Genomic DNA, 19,886 nt, shown 5'->3' on the forward strand with positions numbered 1-19,886 from the left:
TCGGCCGCCGATATTAGCAAAAAAATGCATTTCAATATCGGATCGGCCTGCACGGGAAAATCCCGATCCGGACTCCCGATCCAGTTTGTTTCAAAACTCCGGGCCGCGCACCAATGTAGGTAATCCATTACAGTTTTTTTCAGCTTTTCCCCCCCAAATCCGGTCCGCGTTGTTCAGCAAACCTAGCGCACACTGTGTGTGTGGTAATTTGACTATTTTCTACTCAGGTTTTGTGTGTGTTGCTTTTATATATAATGTTATATTGTTTACAATGTTGTTTACACTCTTGTTGTTCAAGAACAGAGCACTGATGCCAATTCAGTGTGTGTGTGTGGTAATTTGACTATTTATTATTTTGTCTATTTTGTGTTTATTTAACCCTGAATAAACAGGTCAGCTTCTCATTACCAACTATTCTGGATTATTCAAACTAACCTAATTAAGTTGGCTAGTTGTTCTTAAGAGTAAAACCCTTTTCAACATGAGTAGTACAACAAAATAAGTAAATATCTTAAATCTTTAATACATGCTTGGATCGGCCGGTATCGGTATCGGCCGATGCTAAAAGCTACAATATCGGTATCGGATCGGAAGTGCAAAAAGCTGGATCGGGACATCCCTACACAATTCGTACTGAGCATTCGGACGCGCTATATTTGTGACGTACTACAAAATGCCTACTCAAAGCTGCAAACTTGTCGCTTTTCGGCGACAATCGCCGTTTTCTTGGTCAATTTGGTCATTCACGTGAATCGTGTAGAACCGGAGAGTTTTGTTTGTTTGTTGGGGGGGGGGGTCCAGAATTGCGAACAATTATTGGATCATTCTTATAATTGACATTTCTCTGGGCCAATCGGAATCTCAGCACTTGCTTCAGAATCTTTCTTATAATTGACATTTCTCTGGGCCAATCGGAATCTTGAAGCACACAGCGCCAACTGAGCTCGCCATTGGATGAGACGGTCGCCTGGCTACCGCGCATGCATGCGGCCAAACAACGCAAGAGAGCTTGTGAAACACTCGTCCAGAGGGGTGTTCCACGAACGGAGGTTTAACAAACATTGAGGCCCCGTCCACACGAAGCCGATTTCATGGCGAAACCGCAAAGGTCTTGTATGGTTCGGCCTTCCGTCCACACGAAGCCGGTGAATCCGCTGACCGAAACCGTATACTTCTGAAACCACCCTCGGAGGTGGTTTCAAATCTACCCGGTTTCGTTTTTGATTCGTGTGGACGCCTGAAACTGACAAACCATAAACCATGACGTCATCGCCCCGACCCTCGACCCTTTAGCCAATGACTGTTAAGCCCGCGGAGTCACAGAACTCACAAAAAAAAGATGCTGGCGGACTACAGGCTTGTAATCGTTCTGCAGCAGATCATGTCCCTTGTTGGGTTGCTAAGCCATTATTTATTGATACTGTTGACTTACTGTTTGTTTGTGTTGTTAGTGGTTCGGGGGGCAGCCTTTATGCGCATGCTCGCCTCTTCTTCTTATTTAATTTTCTTCAAGATTTCTGTAGCAGAAGCAGCGCCCCTTATGGGCCTGGCATGTGTACTACAGCGTTTCTACAGATCGAAACCGGAACGGTTTCGCCCGTTTCGGCTTCGTGTGGGCAGGGCCTGAGTTAACGCTGAACTCTAGGTTGATTTACCCTGTGCCGACTAACCCAGAGTTTTCGGTTCCACAGCAGTGGTTATGCATTAGTTCAATCAACTCGGGGTTGGTTAACACAGGGTTGTGCGTGTCACCGCCAAACCTAAAAAGACGTGATGTATGGATCGTGGAAACCCTGATCGAAATGGCGAAACGGGCCGCTTATTTCAATGAAATGGAACTTCAGGTTCTCCTGGGGAGCTATGACGAAGAGAAGGACATTATCACAAGAAAAGGGAACGCTAAAGCCTCTGCAACCCGGAGAACCAAAGCCTGGCAGCGGATCGCTGACCGCGTAAATGCGTTAGTTACACGTCAAAAGCATGATCCTTAATATTTGAGCCATGAATATATAAATATCCCAGTTAAGCATTCTTAAATTAATTAGATGGATTATTAATCATGATAAATGATTAATCATGTTAGATTTATTAATTCGATTCTTAAAGATCCTACCACATAACCCCTTTCTTCTAAAAAAATATGTACTCCGATGGCTTCCAAGCGGTCAGCGGATCAAGTATAAAAATGAAGTATAAAAAACATACAAACTGGTAAGCTTTTCCCACCATCGTATTGGTATAAATTTAAATAAGCCATTTTCTTAAGCCAATCGTGAAAAGGCCGACAGTCTGCAGACTGGATCTGGCCCTCAAATTGTCTTGACCCCGGAGGAGGAGCTGTTAATAAACATAAATTCAGGGCGCCCTGGCATGGAGGGGGTACCTGGAGGTACCTACCTCCTCAGAGAGTCAGGGGCCATACCCCACTGGTTGAATGTAGGTTTTTGTGTTTTCTTGTATTTTAGATTTTTTTTGCCTTCGAAGTAACGCATGCAAACCATGTGCTTGCCACAGCGCATACTATTCCACATGTTTATTTTTTTGGTAACTGGGTAGAAAACCTAAAAGTGACAATTCATCAACTTCACAGAATAATAATTGTTTTTTTTGTCTCCAATAATAAGTAAAAATAATAATAATAAAAAAATTGTGACGGTTGTAAATAAACTATTTTATGTAAGCCTCAAGGATGTTTTGACATTGATTTTTGATAAAGTATGTTAATCGAGTTTTGTTAAGTCACGCTCAGACTAGTGTCATTTGTATATTACAATAATAAAAAAATCCCCCCGTGACACTGTCAACTTTTTTCCTCTGAGGAGTTTGCAGGTCTGCTACTATATAGCAGTCAAGTATGACTGCTATATAGTAGGAGAGCAACAACGGCTATGTTGCTAAAAGTGAACATCCCTAATGCAGATGCATAATATGAGTCGGGGAAATACGCTCAGAAAGTAAAAATAACATTAATTCAGGGAAGAGGCTGCTTATGATACATGTGTGTTGATGTGAATGTTTCTTAGTGAAAGGACGGTCTTGGGCAGTGGAAGCAACAGAGCAGCAAGGCATTGCTGGAATTCCCAACATCCCACACAGCGACCAAACGTCTCAACAGACGACGGCAAAACTGCAGAAGACACTGTCTCGACAAATAATGTCATGCAAGCTGACACTGGCAAAGCGACTGACACCGTACCAACCGGCAGTGCTACTCCAACAAGCTACGACGGACAGGACTCTGGCAAGGCAAAGGGCGACGCAACAAAGAAGTGCAAACAACATGGCAAAGGCAAAGACATGGACGATGTGAGAGATGGCGAAGCCTTAAAGGAGAAAGGCCATGTGGCGCATCCAGATCAGGTAATCCGATGGTCTGATGAGCATTGGTTGTCATATCATGGTATCTGCTAGCCTGGCTCCGCCCGCCTAAGTACTTCTGCTCAATTTGAATTTCCCTTCAGTACTAGGTCTGGTGCCGTGTTCCAATACCCGTAATTTCATGAGTGTACTTAAAGGAAGTATATCCGTATTATCCGTACTCACTGAGTACCGTAATTTTCGGACTATAAGCCGCGCCTTTTTCCCCATTTTTTGAGTCTGCGGCTTATATAACGGTGCGGCTAATCTATGGATTTTACAGGTTACAGACGAGTCCACCGACTTGAACTCTATGGGCTCTATGACCGGTCCGCGCCCCACCACCAGTGGCGGGCTCCAGCAGGAAACGCTGGAAGTAGTAGTGGGGACAGAAAATGCAGCTGCAATAGTTTGCTGACCTGCAATAGGTTTCATCTTTTTCTTTGGTGGCATTTTTGCGTTCTCTCTTCTCTGCCTGTTTCTCGAGAAAAACGGGATCTCGTTGGAAGCGCGATGTACGCGCAGGCGCCGTTTGGGCATAACAATATGGCGGCTGCCGTTCAATGTAGTTTTCATCACCACCACCGGATTATGTTTCATTTATTTTTTGAAACGTTACAACATAATCGACACGAATGAGCACAGCATCGAGCAGTGGAAACGTGGGTTTATTTACTATGAAGTTCGTATTTTTAATTGTTGAAATGAAATCAGCGGTGACGAGCTAGTTGTTTTGGTAGCGGCTAAATTAGCATGTCGCGATACTTTGTACAGGGGATCACGTCTGCGCCGAGTAGATGCGCAGAGGGTTGAAACAGCGCTTGTCCGGTCTGCTCACAATAAGGTTTCTTTGGCCAGTTACTGTGATTAAACACGAGTTGTTTAATGTTCACAATGTATCGTTTTTCATGGGGAAAATGAGATGCGTCCCCGGGACGCATGGATAGTGAGTTTAGTGCGTCCTTTCAGATTTTAATGCGTCAGGGACGCAGGACGCGTACCTAGCAACATCACTGCACCCGCGGCTTATAGTCCAGTGCGGCTTATCTATGTACACATCATTCAATTTAGCGGCTGCGGCTTATACTCGGGTGCGCCTTATAGTGCGGAAAATACGGTACGTTAATTTTTCAGATGTGAGTGCTGTTCCAAATCGAGTACTCCGTGGTGCACTAACCGGAAATTACGATCACGACTGCCGCCGCGGCTCCTCCCCCGCAATAAACATCCCGCTTTGAACGGTGAACTCTTTACACCTAGCAGCTATAAAAAGCTATAAAAACTACAAAATGACTATTAATGCAGGCTATGTGGAAAATGCGGCGACTTTGGCTCAGCCTGGCTCCGCCTCTTCCGCTACGTAGCTAAGATGGCTGCCGTTGAGTACGGAAAGTGTCCTTCGATCCACACTTCACGATTAGCCCGTTTTGAGTACGACATCCGGGTCCTTAAAGTATACTTCTTTTCGCCGGATCTGAATTGGAATGTACTACGTACTCAAAATTTGGCTAGTAAGTACGGATAGTACGGGTATTGGAACACGGCATGGGTCTGCGGTATGTTGGTGGGAGTTCTCCATCTAAATTTTCTGCGTCCAATCAGCGAACAGAGGGAGTGGCTGAGAACAATGACGTCAAAGTAAGCTCTCGTTGACGGACATCTTCACGCACGGTGTTTGGTTTGTCTACAGCCTGCCCGCAACGCGATTCCCGGCCAAACGTTGGCAGATCCAGAGTGGCACGGGGCAGATCCTAGGGCTGCTAGATTATGGGAAAGATCACAATCACGATTATTTTGGTCAATATTGAAATCACGATTATTGAAACGATTATTTTTGTCTTTGAAAACATGTTGTATTTTTTCAGCATGTCTCTGCCAAAAAAACTTTGGTACTGAGAACTTTGAAATTCGCCTTAAAAAATTTCACAAAATGGTCAAAAAGAAAATTTCCAATCTAAAATAATATAACGATATGTATACAGCTGTTCTGCCCTTTCTATAATAGATAAAATAAAAAAAAATATATACCTTGATTTTTGGACTATAAGCCGCGCCTTTCTTCCCATTTTCCATTCTGCGTCTTATATAACGGTGCGGCTAATCTATGGATTTTTACAGCTAACGGCCACTAGGGGACCTAAATCTATGGATTTTACAGGTTACAGTTCACCAACTTTAACTCTATGGGCTCTATGACCGGTCCGCGCCCCCCCACCTTTAAGCGGCGGGCTCCAGCAGGAAAAGCTGGAGACCGGAAAAGAGTGAGACAGGTAGCGCGTAAAAGTGGAACCGAGAGTGGTACGAGAGACAGAACGAGAGCAAGACAGACATTATGAGAGCGAGACAGCCATCTCTTTCCCGACAATCCCCTCTGTGCATGAACCCTTACATATGGTAATTAGGGCGGGCCCGAATTATTCGAATACTCGTTCGGACAATAAGTATTCAAAGCTTAAATCAGTATTCTGAGCTTCGTTGTTTTTTTTCACGTACGTGACGTTACCAGAGCGAGGGAGGCAAACTAAGAGTCAGCAACACCAAGGCCTAAAAATTTTTTTGTTTGGTTCCGGTTTCCGACCGACCCTGTCAATTTATGTGCGACCCAAATTATTTTATGAGTTTTATAAAAAATATATATATATTTTTTTTTAAATGTAATTACGTTTTGGTACAGCACCTCTATAATTACGTTTTGGTACAGCACCTCTTCATTCTGTACAAGGATGAGCGAATTTTCTCGTTTTTAAATGAAAACAACCTACCTATCATTCGCTGCCGCTGGAAAAAATAAAATAAAAAAATAAAATAAATTCCCTACCTACCCATGACCTCAACTGACAACCAACAGAAACCAAACTTTTTTTTTTTTAAGGCCCAAGCAGAGAAGCGAGAGAGGTGGAGGAAGAATAGATATCTTGTTTCCCTTTACCCTATAACACAACATTAGCGGGATCTCGGGAGGAAAAGTAATACTTAGCGAAATGCTAACCTTAGCTTAGTTGTTTGTTGAAGTTGAATTTCAACCTACTTAGGCCTACTAATTAACCTTCAAAAGCTATTAAATCTTCAACAAAATATGCATATACTGTAAAAATCGGTTCCAGGGAGTATATAGGGATTATTAATGTTGTTTCTGATGGTGTTATTTTCTGCAACGAGTATTCGAATATTCGCTCGGAAAAACCAACGATGATCGAAGCCTGAAAAATGGCATTCGGGCCAGCCCTAATGGTAATTAAACATTAAAACACCTGCGGCTTATAGTCCAGTGTGGCTTATATATGTGCACATCATTCAATTTAGCTGCTGCGGCTTATAGTCCGGTGCGCCTTATAGTGCGGAAATACGCTAGATATATTTTTTGATCGAAAAACTTGATTATGTTAATTTTGTGATCGTTTGACGCTAAAATCGAAATCGCGATCAAAATTCGATCAATCGCCCAGCCCTAGCATATCCAATAGTTTTAAACCTCAACAGACACCCGCCTTCAAGGGAGTTAACGTTTGTCCATTGAGTAGGTCCAGACTCTGTACAAATGAAATGCAGTACAAGAGTCTGGTAGGACCAGGCTAGGTATCTGCTAGCAACAGTTACAAACACTTAAGATTCAAAGTCCATTTCGGAAGTTCGCAGATGTGATGGACATCGGTGGATTTGATTGAAATCCAGATCCAATGAGTTAAGACTAACACAATAGTGGGGATGTAACGGTCACAGAACTCAGTTCCTCGGTACGGATCAATACGCATTGATCAGAACACGTGTTTCACGGAAATGTTACCAATGCATTGAACCACATGTTGGTCACCTAATATGTAATTTTCTTCTATATAGCATTCGAGAGCATGGCTACAGATCGCAAACAATATGGATGACTGATTGTACAATAACTAATTGCCAGCCTGTTATGATTAGAATGCAGTATGGTTGAGCGTTATCCATTCTGAAAAAAACTCTCCCTAAACATTGAGGTTGATGGTTAAACCGTCAAATGTGCCATGAGCTGCTATGAACTCTTCAGCCACAGGGCAGAAGCAATCCTCTGCAAATCAGTTTTCCCCCGGATCATATGTAATAAACTCATTAACACATCCAGTATAAGGCTACTAGCCATGTTTGGGTGATAGATGAGCGATGAATTAGGACTTTCATAGGCTTGCGATTCTAAACTATGTTTGTAGGAGTTGGATTTGCACCTACCGTTTAAAATCTTGCGCTGTGGATTTACAGTGATGTACACGGTCAAGGTGGATAAAATTGATATAAAGCTTTAATTTCATTCCAATCATCGCCTTGACTTAGCTTAATGAGATAACGGCCCTAGTTTAACCATTGCTTCTTTTGTAATAACAAAATCTGTGTGTGTTTTTTTTTCGTCTGTGCAGTGCGTTGAACCTCCTGCAGATGGGAACAAGGTAGAGAAGCTGGTGGATGAAGCTTTGACCAAAGCTGCAGAGAACCTGGCCCACCTGGAGCAGATTCAACAGGTAATATCACCATGTTCCACCTTTAATGATTTGTGATTATCTGGTGCACTATAGCAAACTTTGTTGAGCTGTTGTGGAATTGTTCTGGAATCTAGAAAGCACTTACTGTAATGTCGGTTTGCATTAATATTTGAGAACATGGTTAGATAAATAATTGACTATCAACTTAAGCGCCTAAAACGAAAACTTTTATAGCAACTTCCTTTAAATTAAAATATCTGCCAATCGACTTAAAGCAAATGTAACAACTGATACACGGCTAATAAAATCACCTTCTGAACAGCACTTAGCACTCCAAAATCGACTAAATCAAACAACCACGAATCATGTTATCACAACATATGTCTTAATGCTGCAATGACTATGTTCTGACGGTAGGTCATTTGTTTGTTCTCTGTCCAGATACTGTTGTTAGGACAGTCCCTCCAGGCAAAGAGAGAGGAGGAGAGGATGCGCACGGAGGTCAATGAATCTGTGTTCCAAGCTAACCAGCTCCTCTTAGAGAGGTATAAACCTTCTGAGAGACACTACCAAACACTTCCTTCATGAGGTACAGAAAAAAAAAGTAGAGAACGAAGATTCTCATCCAGCTGTCATGTCTCTTTCTGCCGGACAGAAAAACATCATTCTGCTTGGCTTGATTTCATCCTCTCATATAAATATAAGAATCAATCGCAGGATAAGTATTGCGTTTGATAAAGTTGTATTTATATTCCAAGCGCTGTATTAACCAGGGATTGGTACGTGTGATCGATCGTCAATAACTTGTCTGTGACGTGCCTGCTCTGCTTTTTCCCATCTTTATTTGCTTCTTCACAAAGGCAATGCATGTCACCACTACGTTTCATTTAGTCATGTTATGTGAGTGAAGAAAATGGTTAGCATCATATTTGACCTTGCAAAAGGTTAAGCAATAATACTTTTATGTTGCTGTGAAATAATCGAAAATCATTTTGCCAATATTGTCGTCCACCGTATTGAAACCCCCATGAATAGAAAAATGTTAGCTAGTAAAAATGCTTCAATAAGACCACATTTTTTACCACGTGTGTATTTCCGGGGCCCAACAGGCAGGAGGTGCTGCTGAGGGAGTTGAAGGCGATGGAGGTTCACTTCCCCAGCACTGAGGTGCAGTTGGAACGGGTCCAGAAGAGGATTGAGGCAGTGGAAAATGCCGTGAGGAAGGCTCGCCAGGTCCGGCTCCACCCTTCCCTCGAGCTCTACTGTGACCTACACATGGTAAGGAGCATCAGAACTCAACGAGGCTCAGAACCTCTGTCCTGATCACTATGGGATAGAAGCCACTCTGGTTATCTCTATATTGAGGAGGCTTTGGCCTTTCTGGAATCCTGTCCTTATAAGGATACTTCTACTACTTGATGAGTAGATGGGAACCTTCTAGGAATAACATAAAGTGTGTGTGTGTTCTAGGTATTGGAAACCCTGCAGGCACCTGTGATCAGGGAGAGTTATGATCTGAGCTGCGTCACCTTGGGATCCGGAGTCAGGTAGATCATGTGATACTGACTGTGTTCCTAACTGTGTGTAGTGTATAAATTGCGTGTTCCTAACTGTATTTAGCATGTGTTAACAGCTGTGTGCTCCAGACTGACAGTCTGTCTGACTGTCTCAACGTGTGTCTCATACTCAGAACTGGATCCCCCAAACCGTGAGAGAAACACGCACGCACGCACACATACACACGCACGCACGCGCTCATGCACACACACATACACACACACACACACGCACGCACACATACACATTTGCTTACCCTTATCATCTAATCTTGCTATATATTAAAGAAAAGTGTTGCAGTATGATGGTATTCTTCCAGTATAGTAATAAAATCTCTTTTTTAAAGATTAACCGAAACCAGCCTGCCGGAGCAGCTAGCTACCGGACCCCTGCCAACGAGTGGTAGGTTGACTCTCCCAAAGGCTGAGGCGCTGCGGTGGACACCCCCTGCAGTAAAGGAGGTGGAGGGGGAAAAAAATGAAATAGTTTCTCCAAAGAAAGAGATGGCGGGTTCACCTCACAGAGAGAAGGAGCAGCACGCTGCACCTCCTCCGGTGATGGTAAGGAGCGACAGAGAGGACCAGGCTAGCGATGCGGTGAGTGGCAGCAGGTCAGAGCCGACAACCTGCCTCAAGCCCAAGGTGAGAGCTCTGACCACAGTCGAACCTCCTGCTGCTCCCCGGCCCCTCACCCCCGACGTCGTCATAGAGGCCTTCATCGAAGAGGAGGAGGAAGAGCAGCGCTGTGAGGGTGTGTGGGTTTACTGCTGCCCCTATTTACACTTGCATCACATCGTTTAGCAGATTTGTTTTATCCAACACGATGTGGGGCTGAGAACAATCAAATGATCTGTAACCCTAGGAACTGTTTGTGTGCAATGAATTTCCTTATCTTTTTCTATACCTTATTGCTTCTTTCCTTTTTTCACCTGTTGCTTCCATGTAAGGCTGGCGGATTCATTGCTTATTATTTTTTCAATTTACATATTAAATTTCTGCACAAAATACATTTCAAGTAATCAATAACTTTTCTCCATTAAATTGGCTTTCAGTTAAAATAATGCTTGAGACCTTTTTGCAGTTTTGCTGCATGCATACCCCATATCTTTTATTCAAAAAGAACCGATAAGAGTACCGTTGAAGTACCGGATCGATAAGGGATAATATACTGGCCTATATCAGTGATGTTGCTAGGTACGCGTCCTGCGTCCCTGACGCATTAAACTCACAATCCATGCGTCCCGGGGACGCATCTCATTTTCCCCATGAAAAACGATACATTGTGAACATTAAACAACTCGTGTTTAATCACAGTAACTGGCCAAAGAAACCTTCTTGTGAGCAGATCGGACAAGCGCTGTTTCAACCCTCTGCGCATCTACTTGGCGCAGACGTGATCCCCTGTACAAAGTATCGCGACATGCTAATTTAGCCGCTACCAAAACAACTAGCTCGTCACCGCTGATTTCATTTCAACAATTAAAAATACGAACTTCATAGTAAATAAACCCACGTTTCCACTGCTCGATGCTGTGCTCATTCGTGTCGAATGAGCAAATCAAACAGGATTTTTTTGCAATCCTTCTGATTGAATATATGTACATTTATGACAAAATCGTGAGGACTAGGCTTGTGACACACACACACACACACAAACGTGGCGCTCGCGCGGTAATAGCTCATTGGCGCCACCTAGTGATCATTATGTGTAAATGCACAGCCTCATTAAAATGACTTAGGGGTCATTTGACCCCTCTTGCGGCGCTAGGAGTAAGTAAAAATGGCCCAGCGTTTCTAGTGTTAAACATGAACGGTTGAGTACTCCAGCTCTAACCATATCATACCACCATCAAGGAGTTTAACACTATTAATTTAATTTAAGAAATAGAATAATAATAAAAACGAAACACATTTTTTAAACTGGGGAGTCGACTCGGGACCCATTGAATTTCTCAGGGACCCATCCAACTCGCCACCTGTGGGTCCCGGGGACTCACTACATTGAAAACCTATCAACATCACTGCTATATCTAGATAAAGCACCGAAACTAGATCCTCCAAGCTGTCATTTTGTTTGTTTTTAATTAGTAAATTATGGGTTTATTCGCAGTGATATTAAAGACATATTATATTAAAGACATTTATTTACAATTTGACAATATTTGACAGTTTATAATTACAGTCATCTATCCAATTGTTGGTATTTGGGACAGTTGGCCGTGACATGACTGAATACAACGCATCTCTATGTAAAACCTTCTCTTGACAGACCTTTTTCCTTTGTGCCACAGCTTCGCCGCCCACCGGCCCTGAACTGGCCAATAACAAGTGGAGGACCCAGAAGAAGAAGACTCGATTGGCAATTGCGCCGCTTAAACAAGGGCCTGGTAGGGGCGTAGCACGGATATACATGACCATATGGAAGGAAAACTGAATACAGAGTATTTACTTTTTAATAGTTGGCAAAAAAAGATAATTTCATAACATTATAAACGAAACGTATGTTCCGACATATGGGTTTTAGTTCCTCACATTGCATTAAAGCAATGTTACATCTAGTCAAAAATGATGTATTTAAGAGGGGCAATGATTCTGTCCGTCTCCCCCCTCTTCCTCTCTACCTCTATCCCACTTTCTCTTTCTTCCTCTTCCCCCAGTCTCCAATGCCTCCGTATATCCGTGGGTGGAGTTGATCTATGTGTTGAATCCGAACCACTTCTACGTGCGCTATGTGGCGGAGCTGAGAGAGGCGGCCATGTTGTCTCAGAAGATCAACCAGCTGATCTCCAGACTCTCCAGCTTCTTCCGCTCGGGAGACACGCTGGAGACGGGTATGTTGTGTATTGGTCTTGGATAGACGTTATATCCAAAGGACGCTTCATGCTCCAAATGTTCTTCTACTCATACGTTCTTACAATGCCCTATTGCAGCTTACAGACCTGGCATGCCTATGTGAGTGTTCGCAGTGTTTTCTTTTATAGGTGAAGAATGATATCTTCTACAAAAAATGATGGTGTGCTTGCATGCTCTCCAGGCTCCCAGGTGCTGGTCAATGATAAAGTCCATCGTTGGTGTCGAGGGACGGTCGTCCGTCTCTCCAAGATAGGAATGGATGATGTCACTTCGTGCCCCGCCCACCTGCTGACCAGCGCAAGCCTGTTCTTACTGGACCACGGCGTTACAAGTACCGTCAACCTGAACATGTGTGTACACGCAAGCACACTGACACACACTCGCGCAGGCAATGCTATGGTTACAGGTTCCGATATTTAATGGGGCTACCCACGGCAATTATGTTTACACTCATGGTATTGTGAGATGCCTTAGTTAAGTTCTAGCATACATAAATGGCATCTCGATACTAATCTGTATAGCACAGCCCTAGAGGCTGCACATTGCCTCGCCTCATTATATTCCCCTCTTTCGCAACATTACAGCTCCCCCAGTTCTGTTTTTAATAAACCACCTCATATACTTTTAGTGTGATATTGTTGCAACAAAAGCATTCATAGGTTAGTTTTGTTCCGTTTGTCATCCGTCTGTCCTTGTTCCTCCACAGTGAGCTAGGGGAGGGAATGGGCAAGATGTCTGTGGTGAAGGAGCACCTAAGGAAGATGGATGACGACATGAAGATGGAGCTGAGTGGCTGGACTCCCCTTGCCATCAGGTGTTCCTTGAAAGACCTGGTGCCTGCTGATCTGGTAACGTGCACCTCATGCTTATGACTTGATGAAACTGCACCAACTCTAACAAACATACCTTAAGCTACGCTAACGTGGAAAGACCTCACTTTTAAGCTACACTAACTCAAACAGACCACAGGATAAAGCTACGTTTTCTCAAACTTACCTCAAGCTCAAGCTGCGCTGACTAAAGCAGACCTCGACTTTTCCGTTGTTTACCGGCAAGGTGCGGGTAACGTGTGATTGTGTTTGCCTGTGCATGCAGCAGAGCGGTTGGGCTAATGACGCCCAAGAGGCGTTGCTTCAGGCGGTGGGCTCTGCGGTGGTGCAACTGCAGCTGTTCTCAAGGGAGGGAGACTACCTGCTGGTGGACCTCCGGAAGCCCGCCATGGACTCCGCCAGCCCCTGTCCTTTGTCCGTCCGAGACTTTCTGGTGTTTATGAAAGTGGCCAGGTGGGTGGATATACACATATGCATATATTTATAAAGTGTGTTTAGAAATATGTCTACACGCAGACACATGTAGTCTGATGCAGGCCTCAACATTTTTAAATGGTTCTCTGTCCTCTTTTCTAAATCTGTCTGTCTATACATCTCTCTCCATCAGTTTCTACTCTCCGTCGACCAACCGCAGCGCCCTTCTGTTCTACCCCCCCATCCAGCCCGGGATCCCATCAGACCACAGCGCCTTGGTCACACATATCAACACACCCCAAGACTTCTACATACAGCTGGTACGCCCGCTCACACACACAAACACACACCCTTCACTCTGCCTCTCTCTTGCCCTATGTCTCCCTGTCATCTTACTCCCTTCTCTCCTTTCTTAATCATATCTGTTTCATTCTTTCCTTCCTTCCCCCTCCCCCACAGGTGGGCAACATGGAGTTCCAGCTCCTCAGCTCTAAGCTGCAGACGTGCTACGGCTCCTTGTCGTTGGAAGGGAGTGACTGGGGCCTGCAGCTCTACTGCCCCACTTTGATGCAGCCCTGCGTTGCCCGTTTCCGCGACAACCTCTGGTACAGGGCCCGCATCACAGGTCAGCGACTCTCCACCTATGTCACACGCATTTCAAAATAAAAGCCCGTCCCTGGCATTTAAGTGGCCCCACTCAGTAGAAACTAGGGGTGTGACGAGATCTCGTGCCACGAGATCTCGCGAGATTAAACTTGACGATATTACCCGTCGCATTAAAAATCGGTCTCGAGAGATTTGTGATTTATCCAAACTTCTATTTGTCGCCTGTGGGGTCAGTAATGCGCCATTGCTACATCTAGTCTGCCAGAACCTAAAGAAGGAGAAGGAAAAGAAGAGGAGCAGGCCTCGACATAAATGGTTGCCCGCTTGCCCGGGGCAACCAAAAGTCATTTTTGGGCAAGTTGAGATTGATTTCTGGTTGCCCGAACGGGCAAGTGGATTTTGGGTGGATGTTAATATAAAGGCTATTTATTCAAATGTTTTTAGAAACTGCAGAACAACCTTTTTTGCCGCAAAATAACACAAAATATAAGTATTTGCAATTGATCAGAGCGCCGTTTTCTCTTCTCTCGGAAAGCGAGTTAACAGACACGCATCGCTTTAGTGCGAATATAGCCCCGCCTTCTGTCACTCGCAGTGCATTCTCTGGCCGTGATTCGAAGGTGTTGGCTAAAGGTTACCCAACAAAGCTAGCATCGCAAGTGCAGTGCCTCCGCGAACGGTTTAGATAGAAGGAAAATGGAGGAGTGCAGTTTGGAAGTACTTTGGATTGAGGCAAATTACCAATTTAAGTCATATGCAAGAACACGGTTTTGGGTTTCATAACTGTGCACATGCACAGCAATAGCGATCTTTTTCACGAAATTGGACCCTCACAAACTATATATTACATGAAAGCTGAGCCTCCACTTATTCCAACAGTCCAAACCATATCATTCTGTGACTAAAACTCACAAATAACAAGTTAAGAAGAAACGTCCCCTTTTCTTTTAACAACCAAAAATGAAGTAATACCTTTGTGATTTTTGTCCACAAAGTTGATTCCGGTCGAATAAAACCACCATAAACAGATAACCCAGTGTCTGGGCCAAATTTTGCAACTAAACATGGTATTTTCAATCAATGAATAAGAGAAGGTTTCTTAGGAAATAGGTAAATTGCCTTCAATCAGAAAACATATTCTTTAGCGCAATCTAGTGGCCATATCTTTATTTGCGAGTGTTTGGCTTGGTGCATTCGAATATATTGGCCCTGAAATTTAAATAGAGGTGTCAAGTGTCAAGATTGTAAGATATCTACCTTTTATTTGTGTCTCATAGTAAGACATCGCTCCCACATGATAACGACCAACTGATAATTATTTCAGGTGGAAATGTTATCTTCCACTTATGCTGTGTTCCATGATGGCTTTATTCACTTTAACCAAGTATCATCCCCATTGAATATTTCACTTGCACAACAATCTTTCTTTTGGCACAAAGATGACATTAACACCCTTGCAGTTGTGGAGATATACTCTATTTACTTTGGGTATGTTCTTTCCTGAAAAAAAACCGTTTCCCCTGATATCGAAAATGGTATAGAATATCGATATTTTTCCAGGTATAGTGTCAAAGTTAGAAAATCCAGTATCGTGACAACACTACTAGAAACGCGATTGTGATTATTCAGTTAGAGCTACAAGAAACATGAAAGTTAAAAAAGACATATCTTTGCTACTACCTCTGACACTTAGTTAAGTACATTTGCATGAAATCATGCAGGTCTACATATAACTTGGCGATTGCTTTAATAGGTTGCAACGGTGGACTGAAATCACTTCATGGCATGATGTGACCGATCGATAAATAAGTAAACAAAGGGAAGTTTGTTATTTTTTAAACACAACATGTGTGGAAGCTAACATTCAGCTTCAGTCTGAGCTAGGATGATTTTTCTGAGCCCCCCCCCAAAACCAGGCCGCGTGCCTGGCAAAAAGAGGCCTGTTCAAGATTCTGATTATAATTTGGGCAAGTGAACATCACATTCGGGCAAGTTGAACCTGACCTGTACTTGCCCGATGGGCAAGTGCTTTTGAAACCTTAATGTCAACCCCTGAGGAGGAGAAGGAGGGGAAGCAGGGGAAGCATCGAAAGCAGCCATAAGCTGTGTTCGAAATCGTTCCCTATCACGGATATAGTGTACTATTTAGGGTGCTCGCCATTTTCTAGTGGTGTTCGAATTCACAGTGGTTAATTTAGTGCACTTAAAATACCCAAAATTTGAGTGTACATACGATGTAGCCTACATGTTACTCCCGTATACCAAAATGCAATGCGGTCGTGTTTTTCCGGAGGCGAAGAAGAGGCTGAATAACCGCGAAAACGAATACCTTTAATCAAAGTACATTTTGGGTACTTTGATTTGGTTTTGCACATAATATTGTGTGCTATTGGAAAAAAAGAGAATTAGTTAATTTATTTTAATTTAACTTTTATCAATTTTAGTTTTAGTTTCAATTTCATGCATGTAAAGAGTTATAATAAAACATTTCAAAATGCATGCGCGACTTGGTTAAATAAAAGTCTGTTGGTCCAGTCATATAATTTGTCATTGTAGTTTTCTTAAAATCTCGTCTCGTCTCGTTCTCGTGAACCCAATATCGTGTCTCGTCTCGTGAGCTGAGTGTATCGTCACACCCCTAGTAGAAACACAGAAAGATGTTGATGTACATGTCTACTGTTTTGTTCATGATGTATGTTTTTGTGTGTGTTCGGGATTGCTATGTTTTTGTGTTGATTGTGATGTGTTTATATTTATATGTTTGTGTGTGTGTGTGTCTGTAGGCATGCTGGGTGATAGGAGTGTGGAGGTTCAGTATGTCGACATTGGTAATGAAGGGGTTGTCTCCGTCAGCGACCTGAGGAAGATCAAGGATGAGTTCTTCTCCCTCCCTGCTATGGTCTGTCAGTCCACCCACTATATCCCTGTTAATTCAGTCATCATTCATTTATTCATTCATTCAGTCATGCACCCCATCCTGTCACCCTACCCCCTTTTGTCACTTTATGCCCCTTTATCCCTTGTGTATATTTCAAGCAGTTGCACTATTCGTATTTTATTCTATTTTTATATTACGTACCTTTCAATATTTACTTCAATTAAATATAATTGTTATTTGTTAGGAACCATTCAATTCAAACATTTCATGGTCATTATAACTGGATAAAGTGTCAGTGAACCAAAAATCGTGATTATTTTGTTTTGGACTTCTTTAGCAGTGTGTGTAAGATGCGATGCTTTCACCAGTGTCTGCCAACCTGTTTGTGAACATTGTCCTCTGCTCAGATCTGGGGTTCTGTTGGGGATGTGCCTTTCTGTGGGTATGGTACCGCCAGGGTGTGTGTGGAGCCCTGTATGAGGAGCGCTTAATGTTGTTGGCTGCATCCAAGGGGATGAAGCCTCTCGGACACTTGTAGTGTAACGCCATGGTGTATGGCGCTATTGATTCTGCAACATCGCTCGGTAGCACACTCACAGGCCAAAGTATGGCCACAGCCGTAACCATGGGATACAGCCTCCTCCCTCCTTCAACGATGCACACACGAAGAGTACACTTGAAACAATCATCCATTCATTACGTGTGTGTGTGTGTAGGCAATCCAGTGTAGTCTGGCTGATGTGATTCCTGCTGATGGGGTCACCTGGAGCCAGGCATGTTCCGACAGGCTCTCCTCCCTTGTCCTCAACAAGCCGGTCACCATCCTGGCCATAGGTAACGCTCTCTCACACACAGATGACACGCATTGTATTTAGGATTATTTGCTACCACCGAAGCCTAATCAGACCCGGGGACCATCCTAAACAGTGCACGATGTGTCATCCCTGCAGGTGAGATGCTGTCCAAGCAGCAGCTGGAGGTCCGACTGCTGGAGGGGGGTATCGGGGGCCCTGAGGTGGACGTGGCGGCGCTGCTGGTCTCTGAACACCTGGCCTGCTTCAGGGACGGGTGAGTCGTTCATCTACTTTCTATCGGAGATACTCCGATAGATGTGGAACCCGGTATAGTGTACTACTTTTCAACCATAATTCACGGTAAAGTGAACAATTGATGCACACGTGTTAACTGTATCCCATGATGCTTATACCTTTTCATTGTTGACGGCTTAATCCAATAGAAATGGTCGGCACATACAGGTCCCTTATGCCAATTAGGGGACATTCAGTGTTCACTATGTTTGGGCATAAGGACACGAGTTAGCCAATTAAATTCGTCCCTAATTCATCTACTTCCTTTCTGCCAGTCTCTTACCATGTATGTCCTTATAGTCCCCATCCGCCCTCTCTTCCGCTCTCTCCCATCCTCTATCCACTCTTCAGATATCCAAGCCCCCAGATCAACAGCGAGATCGCCATGTGGAACCCGCCAATCGACGAAGAGCAGGTGTCCCTAGAGCCACGCCCCCAGCCTCCTGTCAGTCAGGACTCAGAACCCTGCCCCCAGCTACAGCTGCCCACCGTCCTGACGAACATCGAGGTGGCGGTCACCCACTTCACCTCGCCCGGCAGCTTCTTCGTCCAGCTGGCCCAGAACGAGGCGTTGTTCGAACGGTCAGTACAGAAACACCTCGGCACACGACCTTATGAAAGTGTCAGTAGCTCCGGTGGAGCGCATGCAGTGTGAGCTGTCCTATCGGAGCAAGGCTACCAACACACACATTTTGGTGGTGGTTTGTCTCCACACATTTAGTTAATGTTCAATCTGTAATCCCGTGGTGTGTGTGTGTGTGTGTGTGTGTGTGTGTGTGTGTGTGTGTGTGTGTGTGTGTGTGTGTGTGTGTGTGTGTGTGTGTGTGTGTGTGTGTGTGTGTGTGTGTGTGTGTGTGTGTGTGTGTGTGTGTGTGTGTTCAGGCTGTCTGAGCGTGTCCAGCAGTTCGCAGAGGCCTCTGATTTCATCGACATGGTGTGGAAGGAGAACATGTTCTGCGCTGCACTCGTCAATGGAGTCTGGGAGCGAGCTCAGATCCTCACCGACGTCTCCTCCGATAACATCGCTGAGGTCTCTCCTACATCCTTTTAATACACTAGCTTCCTATCAATACACCTCGTTTAAATAATAATACTAATCCTTAAGGGGTTTTGTCCCCCCCTGGTGGTGTGTAGGTGCAGCGCTGTGACTTTGGCAGCAGGGTGAAGCTGCCTGTGAGCAGCCTGCGACCACTGAAGCCCGCCCTGCAGGGCTCCCTGGCCCTGGAGTGTAAACTGGCCGACATAAGGTTGAACAGACACACACACACGCAATATAGACATTACCTGAGGTATATGGCTGTAGACCTTGAGCTACAAACACGCCTAAGCCTTTGGGGATGTCCTAGTATCGAGGTGGTTGAAAAATGTTGGAGGAAGGAGAGTTAAAGTGCAGTAACCAGGGTGTCCGCGGAGGTCTTAAAAGTCTTAAAAAGTCTTAAATTCATTTTTCCAAATTTAAGGCCTTAAAAAGTCTTAAATTTGTCAAAAATGTTATATGCTGGTCTTAAATTTATAACTCGGGAGGTCTTAAATTTGTCGGGGCAGGGCTATTTAATATTTTTCTCGCGGGACTTTCGGGAAGGAGATGTAGAGAGGCTACTTTCTTGCTAGCTGCATATATAAACGGATGTCTGCGCGCATGCTAGCTAGTCTGCAACAATGGGTTGCAAAAAAGTTCAACGTCAGTTGGCTGGAAGACGTCCGTTTCCGAGGTTGGCTAGCGTCCGTTGCCAACCCAGAACAGGCCAGATGCATTCCGTGCAAAAGTAGCCTACATTCAAGCTCGGCACCATGGGGATTAAGGCTGTCGTCAGCCATATGCAGAGCCAAAAACATAAAACCTCTGCCAGGAG

At 44.1% G+C, this 19,886-nt stretch overlaps 1 protein-coding gene across 2 annotated transcripts in view; it reads left to right on the plus strand.

Annotated features, from left to right (window-relative positions):
- rnf17 (ring finger protein 17) overlaps positions 1-19,886 on the plus strand; it is a 32,559-nt gene that overhangs the window by 2,570 nt on the left and 10,103 nt on the right. Inside the window, exons 4-23 of one of the 2 annotated variants that reach the window (XM_030343111.1) lie at positions 3,024-3,360; positions 7,746-7,847; positions 8,250-8,353; positions 8,918-9,086; positions 9,279-9,355; positions 9,442-9,516; positions 9,712-10,115; positions 11,656-11,751; positions 12,022-12,195; positions 12,399-12,567; positions 12,924-13,065; positions 13,313-13,500; positions 13,655-13,781; positions 13,921-14,086; positions 16,851-16,966; positions 17,662-17,779; positions 17,896-18,013; positions 18,385-18,615; positions 18,916-19,063; positions 19,168-19,280. In XM_030343111.1, coding sequence (XP_030198971.1) covers positions 3,024-3,360; positions 7,746-7,847; positions 8,250-8,353; positions 8,918-9,086; positions 9,279-9,355; positions 9,442-9,516; positions 9,712-10,115; positions 11,656-11,751; positions 12,022-12,195; positions 12,399-12,567; positions 12,924-13,065; positions 13,313-13,500; positions 13,655-13,781; positions 13,921-14,086; positions 16,851-16,966; positions 17,662-17,779; positions 17,896-18,013; positions 18,385-18,615; positions 18,916-19,063; positions 19,168-19,280 — 3,174 coding nt within the window. The remainder of the gene's footprint in view (positions 1-3,023; positions 3,361-7,745; positions 7,848-8,249; positions 8,354-8,917; positions 9,087-9,278; positions 9,356-9,441; positions 9,517-9,711; positions 10,116-11,655; positions 11,752-12,021; positions 12,196-12,398; positions 12,568-12,923; positions 13,066-13,312; positions 13,501-13,654; positions 13,782-13,920; positions 14,087-16,850; positions 16,967-17,661; positions 17,780-17,895; positions 18,014-18,384; positions 18,616-18,915; positions 19,064-19,167; positions 19,281-19,886) is intronic. The other variant, XM_030343112.1, reaches the window with a different exon arrangement.

The sequence above is a fragment of the Gadus morhua genome, chromosome 20, assembly GCF_902167405.1.
Source record: "Gadus morhua chromosome 20, gadMor3.0, whole genome shotgun sequence".
Taxonomy (NCBI): domain Eukaryota; kingdom Metazoa; phylum Chordata; class Actinopteri; order Gadiformes; family Gadidae; genus Gadus; species Gadus morhua.